This window comes from Perissodus microlepis, chromosome 22, assembly GCF_051167445.1.
Source record: "Perissodus microlepis isolate ML-2025 ecotype Zambia chromosome 22, ASM5116744v1, whole genome shotgun sequence".
In the NCBI taxonomy this organism is placed as follows: domain Eukaryota; kingdom Metazoa; phylum Chordata; class Actinopteri; order Cichliformes; family Cichlidae; genus Perissodus; species Perissodus microlepis.
Window position 1 is genome coordinate 1,993,671 of NC_140481.1, and position 15,605 is coordinate 2,009,275.

Below are 15,605 nucleotides of genomic sequence, written 5' to 3' on the forward strand. Positions count from 1 at the left end.
ACCTCTGGTCTCCATCACAGGGACCAGTAGTGACCTGTAATGGAAATGGGTGTGACGTTTAAACCCAACATAACTCCATGTCATATATCCTCCTCTATGTCTATTTTAACATTTATTTCTTTAATTTTTATATCTCAATATCATTACATTTTTTCTTGTTTAAAAACCCCACAGAAACACAAGTTGACTAAATCCAAAGTGTTGAACCTCATAACATTGTTAAATAATCAAGATTAAAATATCTGTCCAAAATAATAGAGATCATTCACACGAGTCCCCCTGTAAGATCCTACATCTCCAGAGTTTCATGACTTTTGGTGTTCTTTAGATCAGTCACTGCAGACACAGCCCAAACAAACTGGAAGCTTCATGTTGCTTCACCTCACCGCCCGAATCAGGGTCTAATGCTGCATTTTGTTTTTCACATTTACAGTCTAACTTTTTCAAAAACTAAAACTAAAAAATGAGGGAAAGTGGAGGCAGGAGAAGCAGACCGGAGGGCCAGGTAGGGCATTAACAGGGAGAGGGGGGCACAAAGAAATACTTTAATTTCTTATTTTCATTTAAAATGTCTCGCTTTTAATAAATAATTATCTGAATCTTACAACCGAAGTTTTTATCTGATGTAAAATGTATAGAAATCATACATATACCAACAAGACAGTGTACATCACTGTCACAGCAGCGTCTGTTTTCATTCAAAGGCTTTATGGCTTTTCCTATAAATACCTGGTGGGCTGGTCTCTAGTCAAAATGCCCGGGCCCATTTATGTCTAAGTCCAGCCCTGGCCGCAGCCAAAGCACTGAGCAGGCTCCGTCCATGAATGTGCTGCAGCGGGTTTTGAATCCAATAACGAAGCTGTGCTGCTGGTGATACATGATACAAGAATGCATGACTCTGTAGTGCCGACTTCCAATGTACCGGGAACTTGGCATGAATTATGTTTTTGTTTTTTCCTCTTGCGAAAACTTAGACAGGATTGTAATTCCTGCCAAAAAAGCAATTTCCGACATTTTCCAAAATTTTGATTGGCGACATTTAAACGATCGTAAATTACAAATGTTTACAGCCAGAAACAATATTTTTGTCACAAGGTAGAAACTGCAATCAGTTTTTTTTTTTTGCAAAGCAACTTTTATGTCATTAATGAATGTATATATTTACATTCAACTCATTGACATGAAAAGATTTCTTTTCCAAAGAGAGATCGGACCAAGAGGGCAGCAAAAATTGCAAAAACAAAAATTAACATAACGATAATTTCAGAATATTTTAAGTGGTCAAAAAGGGCTGAATCAAATATAATGTAGAACACAGTATGTAAAATAACGCGGAGTCGTAAAGATACCCGCAAAACAGGCCATTTCTTTATTTTATATAAAATATAAAATAACACCTTCGTAAACCCTGTTGACTGCAGATTATTTTGTAATCTGAGCAAACATAAAAAACACACAGAAACACCGGAAGTCATTCTTTGGCACAACACCGGTCACGACCCCTCCCGGTGATTTTGATTGGCTCTAAGTGATCCGTTGAAGATGTGGAGTCTGCGCAGTAGTCACAGCGCCGAAATTCAAATTTGAACAGAAGCTGTTTGGTACAAAGAGAGAAGCTGGAGTCGCGTAGTTCTCTGTACACGCAGTTGTAGTAGTTTTACTTCAAACTGCAGTCGAGTTGTTAGAAAGTAACCAGAATGGATCCGTTTACTGAGGTGAGTCACAGAAAAGCTTTACTAATCAGCCAACAACGGAAGAAGCTGCGTTAAAGTGACTGGATAGTGCACAGCTAACGTAAAAACCAAACGTTATAATGGTAGTGCTCAGACAGCACGGGTGATTAGCTTGTTTGTTATTAGCTTTAGACGTTGACATTTTTAACACGGCTGAAGAAAACATGTCACGTGTTTCTTTGGTCAAAACGACTACATGAGCCATAAAAACGTATCTCATTTTAATGTCAGCATGTATGTGGCTGGAACAAGTTAACAAGTATTTCGCTCCTGAATGATCGTTATATTTAAGTGCTCCTTAACCTCCTAGGACCTGGGTCCACATATGTGGACATCACATTTTGGGTTATTTAGACCAAAATACTCAATTTTGCTCTACAAGGGCCTGATATCCACTTACGAGGACATTATATGCTACTGTTCTATCAAAATTTTAAACGAATATCCTCATATGTGGCTCTCATTTTTCTTAAAAACAAAAATAAGGTTAAAAAAAATAATTTTTATAATAATTCTTTGTTTTTACATTCATCGGGCCCCAATATGACCAAATATCAAAGTGAAATTAAAAATGCATGTCGTGGAAGAGTTCTGGTCTTAAGAGGTTAAACAACGCCCCAGTCATTAAACTCGCTGAGTGTCCGTAGCTGTGTCCAGCAGTCGGACTTGTTGGGCGTAAGTTTCCTTCTTTTCTGTTAATTTCACTCATGTCGGTGTTGCCAGCTAACTAACCGAAATGAATCAGGTCTGATGTCATTAGTTTAAACCGCAGGCGTACAGGAGGCGTGCGTCATTCTTCAGCAATGCTTTTCGTCAGCGCCTGCAGAGCTGATGTAGGGTGTCGTATGTGTCGGGACTTGCACAGCAGAATAGAATAGAATAGAAGTAGGCCTTTAGTGGAATTGTTCATGGACAACGAGGTTATGGGTGCATTCCCGTTAAATATGCAGCAATTAAAATATGAATAGTAAGACAGCAGAATGAAACAAACAGGAGAAATGTAAACGCAGTGTTAGAAACACGAGGGAAAGCAAACACATTCTTATTATCTTTGGTTACTTCGTGTTTCTTTGGAGGCGTTCACATGTTTCAGGAGTTATCAGCTCTGACAGCTAAAACTAAGAAACATTAGAATCTGACAGTGAGGGAAGTCCCAGCTTCCAGTGTGAAAGTGATAGTTTGAGTCTTGCACTCACTTATTTGTATGATTGCTGTAAAAGCACGTGTTAAACGTGCTCAGTGGCGTTTTTTAACATAAATAAACAGCATTTATTTACAGTTTCCATTTGTGTGCAGGTGAAATGAGCAACATAGACCAAAGTCATGTGTGTTGGGAAATGCTGCTCTGCCTGCTCCCAGACTTTACTTAATGGCATGCTTGTATTTATTTGTAATAGTAGTCAAAGAGAACAGTGAGAGCCCAAAGCTATAGGAGACTATTAAACCATTTATATGAGGTGTAAACACTTGTAAATGATCTTTGATACAGAAACTGTATCTGGGAGCGGCATCATCCCTTTAGATGCAGCAGCGTTGCCATAAATCCCTTTGTGCACCTGGCTTTAGTTTGTAATTTAGCTTGACTCCGTTTCACTAAAGCAGTTGAACACTACAGAGGTGATGTTTTATTAACAACCCAACTCTACCAAACTAGAAACTGTTGGAGCGAACTCGAGCTCGCAGAGAGAACCTCCAGAAGAAACTCGCAGAAAGAACCAATGCAGCGAACAGACAGGTGGTGAAAAGGCCTCGAGAGCCACTGACTGACACAAACATTGTGATCAGCGAGTCTCTTATTGATAAAGGTATGAGCCCCTTCAGTGTTTTGGCACTTTAACCTCTGAGCTGCAGCTGTCTTGTGTTTGCTTAAATCTCTTTATTGTTTTCAGTGCCCCAGACGTCCACAAAGCCATCTCCCTCGAAGCGCAAGTGCTCTGGAGAAAATGTCCAACCTGCAGCTGATGAAGAGAACCAGGAGCCAGTGATGCCACAAGCTCCTCTTCTCTCAGATCCTCCCACGGACAAAAAGCCCCCGGTGGGTCCAGTCAGCATCCGGCCTTTCTCCTCCTCCTCGGAGAAGACTTCAGGAAAGCCTGTTCTGCAGTCTCAGGCAGTGCAGCTGAAAGCGGAACGCCCAGAACCCGACAAGAAGGCTGTCTGCACTGCTCTTGTTCCTCCAAGCCGAACAGAAGCACAGATAGGAGCCGCCAATCCAGCTCCTCAGAGTAACAAAGAGGATCCAGCTCCATCTGCTGCTGGCATGAAATCACGCTTAAAAAACCTGGCAGAGCAGAGGAAGTGCTGGAACACTGACGGTAACAGTTTCCTGCTGTTTAATTTACATAAAATGAGTTTAAATTTACAGGAAGTTATTAACAGGACTTCAGGAGGGGGGGGACAAAATTATCAGAAATAAATAAAAATTAGTCTGAGACAAAAGAGCACCATCCTGAGATAACAACAGCTGAGGGAATCTACATGAAATCGGCTCAACCAAAAAAGCATCAAACTCTGGACACACTGAGGTTGATGAAGCTCGTTCCTAATTCAGATCAAGCAAACGGCTCAGTCACAAGACAGAACAGCTCAGCAGCCTCCCCCCATCTACAAAAACAAAGAAGCTAAAAAATCCATGTTTGAATCCAGCTGACTGAATGTTTTGTTCCACAGTCTGCAACCAATTGTAGCTTGTGGTGACTAAGTGCTTGTCCACACCAAAGGTGACTGCACAGGTCGCCTGACAGTCAGTCAGCAGTTTTATCAATAATCTGAACAAGTCGGTGACAACTCGGGGGGCTGAACTGGCTGCCAGCTGGTTGTTTTCTGGTTATTTTCTTATGGAACAGGAAGGTGCTGAGTGCAAATGTTAAAGTTAAATGAGAATTTCTGTCTATGTAGAAAGTCACAGATGTGGGATTTTTGATAATTTCTCACAGTTGCTGTAGTTTCAGAAACAGATCGTGCTGCATGTCAGACTGACGGTACAGTCAGTCGGTCTTATGGCAGGTTTTAGTGACTGTGTGTAATCTAGTTTTAAAAATGTGATAATGGCAGTAATATCGTATCATAGGTCAGGTATTGTTGTCTGGTGATTCCCACTTCTACAAGCAGACAACAGGAGGTTGAAATGTTTTCTGATGCTGTCTATTTTAAAGAAATCTCTTATATGTAATGTAAAACTGTATAACACACACTGTTGGCTCTTATACGTGATTCTTTTAACCAAAAATAAAGTTTGAGTGAGGTTACAGTTTATGACACCAAGAAGGATTCAGAAAAACAGATGTTCCATCTTCGTCCTCAGATGAGCTCTAATCCTGAAATTATATAACGTAAATAAATAAATAACATCTGTGCTTTTTACGTGTGAATAAACGTGTAAAAGTGAAATTGTTTCTCCCTTTTCAGATGCTTGTGATGTACCTTCAGACTGTATTCCTGTATCCACGATAAAGAGACCGTTTGATGCCCAACCAGCTGCCAGTCCCTCTGTCTCCTCAGAAATTTCCCTTGGGAGGAGAGGCAGACTGGCCAACCTGGCTGCAACCATTGGTTCCTGGGAGGATGATCTCAGCCATGCTAAAATCCCCAAAGAGAAAGCAAAGGAGACGCTCGCTACTTCGTCTAGTCCCAGATTTACAGTCAGAGATGCTGTGGCTTCCAGCACTAAACCCAGCGTTTCGGTGACCAGTTCAACCGTGAGGAGCAAGTGCACGGGCATCTCCAAACAGGTATTCATTTTTTATCTTCTGCTGCGCTATTCAAATTTTAGTTTTTCCTGCAAGGTTTCCTGGGTCACCAGAAATATATCTCCTGTATAAATAAACTGGCTTTCCATCTGTTTATTTTTCAGCAGGCTGCGTTTTCTCCAAGCCTTCAAAAAGCCGACTTGGTATCCAGTCCTCAGAAGTGCTCCAACCAGGGCGCTACAGTTTCCTCTATTCATCAGAAGACCTCGGTTGAGGAACCGGCCCTCTTATCTAGTCAGCAGAAGGCCAGCTCTTCCATGTCAGCGCTTCAAAGTCCCCAAAAACATCAGGCCCTGTCCAAAGGCCCAAATGTCCCCTGCAGTCCCCAGAAGCCGGAGCTTTGCGCCAAGCCCAGCTCATCTGACCTTCCAGTCTCGAGGGAAAAGGTTACTACAGGAGCTTTTGGTGAGTTGGACTGGAAAGCTGGTTATGATGAAAATTGCTCAGTGGTAGTCTCTGCATGTTTTGATATGGCCAGTTTCTTAGCACATCAGCCGGTTCTATTCACTTGTGTACCAGGGGCACCTTCCTACATTGTCATTTAATTGTCTGCTCAAATCAGTGTTGACACAGACCCATTAGTTGATTCTATCCTCCACAAGTTAGAAAGAGTGGTTTTTACCATCTCAAATAGGAGTGAAATCTTTGCGGGAGCGCATCAACCAGAGCTCACCTGCTCGAGTCGGAGTACAGACCAGCGCTGCCTCTGTGAGTCCAAACACCAGGTCGGTACAGGAGAGACTCAGAGCTGCCCAGGCTACAAACACAACCACCGCTGACATCACTATGAGACAGAAACTGGTAGGTTGATGTCATTCTTGGTGCTGCAGCTATGTTTTCCCCCCTTATCCGAATAGCAGAATGGCACATTCTAATAACAAGCCTGCTTGTTTCAGGAGCGTGAGAGTGAGCTGGCTCAAATTTGCAGTCGCTTCCAGCAGAGGAGCAAAATGTGGAAGGACAAAGAAGGAGGAGCGGACACTAAGGTTGGACAGGAAGCATCAGGCACACACAGAGTAAACACAGTCTCCCAGCATTCACCCCATTGGATTTTTCAAATGATGTACTTTTCAGGAAGAGGTGGTAAAGCCTGTTGAGAGAGAAGTGATCTCATCTGAGCCACCGGATGAATTCCCTGCACAATATAAGAAATCTGATGCACGCGGCGAGTGCGCTCCTTCAGGTATTGCATGACAGTCCCGAATAGAGACCGAGTACTCGGACTACTGGTAACGTGAAGCTATCGGTTATCTGGTGTCGGGCAGATTATAGTATGGCATGTTGTTTTTAGTCACAGTGCAATGACTGCTGTGTGTTTTGTCACCATCGGTGGTTCTGTTTGACCCTCAGCAGTGATTCAGTTTAACTTCAGATTCACAACGAAACAAACCATACTTCCTGATGACAATTTCAAGATTTCTAACATGGGTTTAAATAAACAGCAGGTCGTCAGCTGATGAGCTCCCCTCCAGTGTTGACCTCCAGCCCCCTGAAAGTGGCTGTTCACACTACAGATACGTTGACTGAAGAGACCCCAGAGGAGAAACGAGAAGAAAACGTGGACCAGTCTATCAATTCTACCGTCATCAACGAGCTGTTTGGAGATCTAGAACAGAGTGAAGATCACAGCTGTGATGAGGAAGATGCTTTAAACATCTCCTCGATGTCCCTCCTCACTCCACTGGCAGAGACTGTGGCCGCTGTGGTAAACAGTCCAGAAAAGAGAATGATGGTAAGCACCGACGGGTCCTCGTCCACGGAAATGCAGCGGTAATTGTTCGGTGATAATATTTTCTTCATGACTTGTGCAGACATCCACTCCAGCCAACTCTTTCATTATGAAGAGCACAACTCCAGACGATGTCGCCAAAGCCAAAAGCTTCCAGACCTCCTCAGATGGAGATGGTGCAAGTGTCTCAAGTGAGGACCACAAGCTTCCCTACAGGTAAGCGTTTCCTCCGTGCAGTGCTGAGATGCTTCAAAGCCGTCTGTTTTCACCGTCTCACTGAATGTTTGTTGCTGTGTGCAAGTATCGATGCATACAGGTCAACCAGGGTGAAGAACACCGAGAGGCCCAGTGTGAAGCAGGTTATTGTGAGAAAAGAAGACGTTTCTAAGAGAGCCGAGGAGCCCCGAGCATCCAGCCTGTTCAGTGTCAAACAGAAGATAAAGGTTTACATTAAACTTGTACCATATAGGATTTCAACTGGTAATAAGCTACAGTCTGATCTTACACACAAATCTACCTTTTGTGTAGATTCTGACAAATGAAATCAACCTGCAGCAGACGGTTATCTATCAAGCCAGCCAGGCACTCAACTGCTGCACAGATGAAGAACACGGGAAAGGCTCGCAGGTGGAGGCTGAGGCAGAGAGGCTGCTGCTGGTGGCAAGTAAGCACATCTCTAATGTTTCCTTAGTCAGCTCAAGGTTGTTCACATAGCACGATCACAAAGCCTTGAGTAAAGGAACACAAATAAAAATACACTTTACATAGTGCTAATATTTAGTTTCCTGTATAAAATGTGAAAGCATTGCACAGACCTACCCTGTGTCGGTGTTTAGAAGATTAATGAGGGACATGGTTTGGCCCCAAAGACATGACTTTGTTTACGTTTGATGGCCTCAGGCGAAAAGAGAGAAGCGCTGAAGGTGGAGCTGGACCAGCTGAAAGGAAATCCAGGAGGAAGGAAAGAGGGGCCTGCAGCCCCACAGCCGAGCACGATGGCCTCCAAAGGCTGCATCACCCTGCAGGAGCTACGCCTGCCTCTCAAGGCAGACTTTGTCTGTTCCACTGCCAATAAACCAGGTACACGATCCATAACACTACAGTTCTACATGTTCTCCATTAGACCATATCTCAAATGAGTGCTTTTATTAAACTGTTATTTGTGAGTTTGAAGAATCTTCACAGTCAGAGTGAAATTCCACAATTTCATACTAATGTTGTCATGCTGTTTGTTTTCATTATTTCAGAGTCTACCAAACATTCATTTTTCATCATGATCAGGGCGGGAGCAGAGAACATTGTGGCCACGCCTTTAGCCACGACACACCGTGGCCTGAGTGGCGACACCCTCACCTTCCCCACCAAGTTCACTATGTGAGTCAGACTAAGCCAGACAGAAGCAGTTAGTGTAGGCACTGTTGGCCTTTAGTCAGACCGCTGTGGTCCACTCATCATTTCAGCACGTCGCCTCTGTTATTAGACACTATTAACTAAACATAATCAATTTATTTACTGATTGCTGAGGAGAATCTTTGACTTTCAGATCTGACGTTGACAGTGGCTTTGACATCAGCGTAGAAGTATACTGTCTGGTACGTGTCCTCGTTCTGCAAGTACTAACGCTGTATTTCTGTGACACCGTCTGTTCATAGTCTTCTATAAGTTTCTGTTTTGCAGTGTTACTGATGGTGCACAGTGCTGTTCCCTTTCAGGTGCAGAAACGGGAAATCTGCAGTGACAAGAAGAAGAAAACCAACAAGTCGAAAGTAATTCCTGTTTTATTTTACTTTTGTTGGTTGCTGTTGGGATATGCTTTTAGAGTGTGTGTGGCTGTTCTCACTTTACTCTTTAAAAGAAATGTAATATTTTTTCTTCATCTTCCTAGGCTATCACTCCAAAGAAGTTCCTTGCCATCACTGTAAGTATTTAAAAAAACTAAAACTTTAAAGGAAAAATGAGAAAAAAGCTTTTTTTTCCACATGTTAATTAATTTATTCTTCTCCTGCAGAAGACGACACAGACACCAGGTATGTGACACTAAGGTTTATACAAACTGTGTGCTGTGAAGACTATTATATAACAAAGTGTAAAAGATGCAGAGTGATGGTCTCAATATAAGCTTCAAGGAGAAATGAGCTTTATTAGGTCAAATAAACGTCTTGGATGAATCAGTGATCTGTTATTCTCACACAGTGGACTCTGTTCATTTGGGCCGTTCCATTTTAAACAGGAGAAACATTTCAATACTCTTCCAGGTGACGTCTTTAGTCACAGTGTGACAGCTTTTGTGTGGAAAGTTGTATCTGAGCAAACCACAAAAAAAAAGTTGTTTAGCTATAATGTATGTCTGAAAAAAACAAATGAGACAGATGGACCAATTTTTTAAGTAAATATATTTCTAAAGATTCTTTTGAGATGAAATTCTCACTAGATGTCAGTAATGAGGCACCTTTTTATAGGAACCAGCTGATACGAATTTGCACCCAGTAGCAGGGTTTCTAATTACTGACAGATGTCTGAGGGGTCCGTCCATGCCTTTTTGCACCTTCCTTTTTGCATGTGTTCAGTACTTTCCCCCTGTGTCACTTGTCATTATTAAGCATAATGTATGTTGTTGTAGTTGTTGCCAGTCCTGGAGGCCCCAATGCGGTTCGCACCAGTAACTTTGCTCTGATTGGAGCATACAAGCTCACCCTGTCTTCAATTGGGAAGACCCAGTTTCCTTTGGAGAAGGTACGAAAGCCCTGAGTTCATACTCCATGTATATCTGTCTACATTCACACTGTTACATCCATGGCAGTAACCTCCTCATGCATCTGTAAACTCAGTAATTATGTCAGCCTATGTATGTAATTAAGTATTAACCAACACACATCAAATGATTGTCATTTCTTATTTTCCTAGTAAAATATAAAGAAATATGCAGTGGCTAATGACTTTTGCATAGTACTGTATGAAGTGTTAGCCTTCCATTCAGTCTGACTGCTCTGGGTCATAGGTGCCATTCTTGTGCCCTTTGGAGGGCCACATCTACCTTAAGATGCACTGTGAAGTGGGCTCAAAGGTGGAGGAAAGGGGCTTCCTGGTGAGTATGGCTCACGAGGCTGATGCTGGCCTTAATGTGCTGCTACAACTATTCTTGAAGTCTAATCATCTGTCTTTGTTTTTTCTTACCGCAGACAATGTTTGAAGATGTTAGTGGGTTTGGAGCTTGGCACAGACGATGGTGTGTCCTGTCAGGATACTGCATCTCCTACTGGACTTACCCAGACGATGAAAAGAGAAAGGTAACAATGCTACCAGCCAGCAAGCAAGTTTGTCTGTTACTCTACATTCACGTGCTGCAAACAATGACTGTGCTGACTAATATGTGACTGCTCTAAACCTGCAGTAACAACTGAAAAACATTAAATAGACGGTGCCAAAGTTTAAAGCCTTAAGAATAAAATATGTGCAAAGACCTCTGACTGAACGGGGTTGTTCTACATCTCTTAGAATCCCATTGGTCGCATCAATCTGTCCAACTGTACAAGTAAGGCAGTGGAACCAGCCAGCAGAGAGTTCTGTGCCCGGCCCAACACGTTTGAGCTCATCACCGTCAGACCACGGAGAGATGATGACAGAGAAACGCTTGTCAGCCAGTGCCAGAACACCATGTGTGTCACTAGGTAAGTTTCCACCATATGGACAGGTACTTACTCCTGAAGAGTGGCTTGATGACAGTCAACATACTCTGCTTCTTTTCCTGTGCAGAAATTGGCTGAGTGCTGACACCAAGGAGGAGAGAAATCTGTGGATGAAGAAGCTGAACCAGATTCTGGTGGACCTGCGGATGTGGCAGCCAGATGCCTGTAACAGACCGCTGCCGAACTAATCCCTTTGTATTCTTTGGACTGCTGATGATGCATGGCTTACTAAGTGCAATATACTATGATACCAGTTGGATATTTGAGTAGAATAGAATCATTGATCACAGGAGGTGAAATAAACATCCGACACATGCTAGAACAGGTTTTTCTGCACTTACGTGGGTGTTGGGTTTTTATATATCTGATACATAAGCCTGGTTTGATGTGCTTTGGCTAATGTTGCCACGTTTTTACGTTAATGCTAATATTTAATATGCACATGCTGCATGGCTTTAAGACATTTGGTTTCAGTGTTGAAATTTGAATGTGCGTGGTGTTCAAATTCCTCTGTCTCTAAATATATACGTGTGTGTGTGTGTGTGCGCGCGCGAGTGTGTATATGTGTCCATGCTTTATAACCCCCCTCCCCCAAAAAAGTATTATGTTCAATGGAGATAACTGGGGAGCCGATCTGTTACATATCCTGCTCTGAAGCCTGAGTCTGCATAACCAGCATGCTGACCCGTGTCCCAGCTGTCTGTCTTAACCTACTGTGCATGTCTGTGGAAGAGAAAACCAGGCAGGCACAGGTAGAACATGTCAGCTCCACAAAGAGCTCCAGCTCCAGCTTTTTCGGTTGTTTATTTGTTCTTATTTTTAATTAAAATGTAAAGGTTCTGTCAGATATAACACATGGCTCATCTACACAAAGAAATTGAGGGGGGGGAGTAATTCAGGTGACAGTTTTTACTCCTCAGCTGTAAAAGGCTGATGAGAGATTGTCACCCTGGCAGGTGGGCAGGCGGCATGGACATGCATATGAACACAGTGACGTAGGAGTTTATACGATCGGTATAACTAGTGTAGTTTGAATCGCAGCGACGTCGAGGTTGGAGGTTGAGGTCACTTTACTTGTGACAGTAACTTGATGATTTTAAAATTGATGCCACCCGTGTATCTACCAGGAGGCTGGGGGCAGCATCAGCAGCCACCTTTTTCAAATGATGTCATTTTATTTACATGTTAATGAGTCTCAGGTGTAACAGCAAACTACAGAGTGCATGTTTACCTCTTAGGTACCTGTTAGACAATGCAGAGTAAATAAAATAGTCTAGTGACCTGCAAGTAAATAACATTTTCAATAAAAGCACTTTTTTAAAAGCAAATGTTGATGATAAATGCAACCTGAAAATGGTCTACATGCATCATTATCTCTTGTTCCATCCTTTTACACTGATTTGGTAAACTTGGCTGTTTAACAATGTACGCTACAAGCTTTATTAAAAAAAGAATGGATGGGCTGTTTTACAGTGTTGCTGTGTAATTATATTGAATGAAAGCGGTGCTTTTTACCTTTTTGCAATTTGGTGCATTAAAAAGAGTATTTGCCCCTTTCTGATTTCTTGGGGTTTTCCACAGTTGTCATGCTTGTTTCAGATTATCAAACTAAGTTTAATACAAAAATAACTCCAGTAAATACAAAATGCAGATTTTAAATGATGATTTCCTTTATTGGAGAATAAAAGCTCCAAACCTTATTGGATAAAGTCATTTCTTAAACTGAATTACTGGTTGGGCCTTCTTGGCAGCAAGAAGTGCAATCATGTGTTTGTGATAACTGGCAAAGAGGTTACACAGCGATGATGCAGGAAACAAGGAGGAAACAAGTGACCTCACTGAGATAAACAGTTCTGTCATGAAAAATAAAGTTTCCCCAGGACTCTGTGCAACCACATAAATGCCGAAGTACATCTTTAATGGCTTACATAAGATTTAAGAGTAACAGCCATGTGTTGCTAACAAAATGCACTTGATTACCTGATCATCAGCAAGTGTGATCTGTAAAGACCGCTTTGGCAGTTGGCTTTTCTAGATCGTGCACCTCTCTGCTTTTGTAACCTGACACATTAAGACAGCTGCTGCAGCTGGAACATCATTAAATCTAACATCGTAGATTTAATGATGTTCCAGCTCAGGAGCCCCGGGCGTTCAAATACCTTACAATGTGTCCTAAGGTATTTAAACAGGAGCAGTATGTGCTCCTTTGTGCAAGGAGGAGCAGGATGAGCACTGCCAGAGCCCCACTGACCACCAACAGGGCCTCTGACCAATCAAAGAAACAGATTCATCAGGCTAAATTTGAGCAGTCTATATAAAATGTGTATTCATGCTGAACAATATTAGTTTTCTTAGCCCTTTCCATAGATGCTTATGGAAAAGGCTAAGTAGAAAAGCATCAATATAAATACCACCCAGAAATATAAGTAGCTCACATTTAGTTTCTATTTTAGCACGATAGACTATTTTAGCATGACCCAACCCTCGCCCCCTACCTCTGCTGCACTGGTACGGCCTGTGGTGCTTATTGTGCTTAGGTTATGTTCTATGTGCAATAGTTACTAAATCCATCCATCCATTCGCTTCTGCTTGTCCTTTTCAGGGGGGCGCTGGAGCCTATCCCAGCTGTCAGATTTAGCTACTAAATCGCTCAAAACTACATTTTTAAGTGTTTTATTAAACATGTCTTTAAAGGCTAGAAATTTTTAATCAAGCTTTGCCTTTGTTTGTTTGTAATAGAAGCTAATATGGGACAATATGGATTTCTAGTCCGTTGCTCACTGCAGAACTCTGGCTTAACTAAAGGCTTTGAGGGAGTTATTAGCTTTAAGGCATGCAGCTGAGTTATATCTGGGAGTAAAACTTCCTCTGATATGTCACTTTTTTCTTCAGAGAACCCACAGCATTACACAATAACACACAATAAGCAATCAAACTGCTGGCCTAACAGCATGCTGTCATTGTCCAAAAGATGCAGATATTCCTTTATAATAATCAACATAGACTATTCTCCCATTCACCACCAACATGTGTCTGTCTTTCTCCGCTCTGCGACACACCTGCTGGGAATCAAACTCTGGTACTTGGTGATTCTGTTCTCAGACATTCAAGCTACAGACACCAGCAGCCACAGTCAACTGTCTTCCAGGAGCCACAGCAGGCGACACCGAGGGAAATTTATGACCCTGTGGACAATATCCTGCCTTGTGGGTCAGCAGTCGAGGACAGGGGGAGTCAAACCTCTTATTTAATGGGACATATCTCTGTGTGACTTCAAGTGGGCTAGACTAGTAAAACAGTTACTGGCACTGAATATCCAGTCTAGCGCGCCATTCCTGTACAGTGCCTGATTCAAACCTACTCTCTGTGGGAGTAAAGAGGGCAGCATGAAAGCTAAGTCTCACATGTTAGTGGTGAGCCGTGTAGGTTAGAACATTTTCTAAATTGTGTGATGTTGGAATATATGGTTGAAGTAGCTCCAAAAGGAGGAAGACAAGCTGTCATCCACAAAGATTTCTGGAACACTGTGAAGTTGAACTGAAAACAGTTTTGCCGTCTTTATACTGTCTAGAAAAAACGTTTCCTCTGCCTGAGCTGCACTATAAGGCTGTAAGTACGAAGTGTGTCAGCCACAGAGTGAAATGAATCTGCCCCAATTGCTTCACTGTTGCTGAGCTGAGCTGGCTGGAGGCAGCTTGGTGGCACATGAAAAATGGGACAAGTCAGTTTTGTGTGTCACAAAAGTGGCTCTTTTTAAAATCTGGTTAAATCACCATAGTAAGTAATGCTGAACATACAACTTGGAATACAGTAAGTTAAATTCAGAGTTCTGGTTTAAAACTAGCTGGAAGCATCACTTTTTCTCACTGATCCTTTGATTTCGTGAGTATCCACTCGGCGATGGGAAGTTGAATCTCTGATTCAGTTGCATCAGTGTGATCTTGATCTTGGTTGCAGATCACCGGACCAGCTCTTTATTCTATATTCGAGTGTGGTGACAGTTTGACCCTCCAGTCTACATCTGTTTTGTGGACTTGGAGAAGGCATTTGAGCATGTCCCTAAGACGGTTCTAAGAATAGAAAAAGGTATTTTTTACTGGTGTAATTGCAGTTAAAAAAATGCAGTCTTCTCTTTTTTGCCTGTCTCATTTGGTTCTTTAGCCGTCAGAATTGATGTCTGAAGGGCCACAAAAATACCCAATGGATTTACTTTACCAAGTGGATCATCACGGCCTTGCCGTTTGGTCCATTTGATCAACTTTTTTTGTTATTATTAATTTAATTTAATTTAATTTTCAGTTGTTACAGACGGGACAGACATGGCTGGGGGAGAGGAAAGGGAGAAAGAAAGATGAAGGAAAAGAAAAACAGAAGGAAGAGGGACAGTGAGAGAGGGCACAAATGTCCTGGATCACCTGTTGAGAGAAAGAAAAGAGAAAACAAGCAAAAAAAGACACAGCACCATTGCATTAATCTAGCTAAGTGTAAATAACAGTAAATACTATACACTGAATGTTGTTGTGCAGCACGCAGGACCGACAGTACACAAAGTGCTTTGAGGTAGCAACAGTCTTCTTTATTAAGATTACTTATTGAAAAACACTGAATAAGTATTCTTGGTGTGTGTTCTTTGTTCTACTACATTTCAGCAAATGGTGTTGGGATTGCAGCTGAGTACAGTCAGATATCACGCAGTACCACCTGGAAG

The 15,605-nt window shown here is 42.2% G+C and overlaps 1 protein-coding gene across 3 annotated transcripts; it reads left to right on the top strand.

Moving 5' to 3' along the window:
* Positions 1-1,571: 1,571 nt before the first annotated feature.
* On the top strand, positions 1,572-12,220 carry anln (anillin, actin binding protein). Of its 3 annotated transcripts, none has more exons than XM_084919327.1 (23): positions 1,572-1,715; positions 3,388-3,538; positions 3,623-4,048; positions 5,142-5,464; positions 5,587-5,887; positions 6,117-6,283; positions 6,379-6,468; positions 6,557-6,665; positions 6,925-7,214; positions 7,294-7,427; positions 7,513-7,654; positions 7,740-7,875; positions 8,112-8,291; positions 8,459-8,585; positions 8,755-8,803; positions 8,924-8,977; positions 9,097-9,129; positions 9,220-9,238; positions 9,832-9,944; positions 10,210-10,296; positions 10,391-10,498; positions 10,707-10,879; positions 10,965-12,220. In XM_084919327.1, exons 1-23 carry the CDS (start codon positions 1,698-1,700, stop codon positions 11,083-11,085), a joined length of 3,351 nt encoding a protein of 1,116 aa, XP_084775453.1. In that variant the 5' UTR covers positions 1,572-1,697; the 3' UTR covers positions 11,086-12,220. The 3 variants fall into 3 exon arrangements, with proteins under 3 accessions (XP_084775453.1, XP_084775454.1, XP_084775455.1); XM_084919328.1 differs by having other exon boundaries at positions 6,928-7,214; XM_084919329.1 differs by having other exon boundaries at positions 5,590-5,887.
* The last annotated feature ends 3,385 nt before the right edge of the window (positions 12,221-15,605 follow it).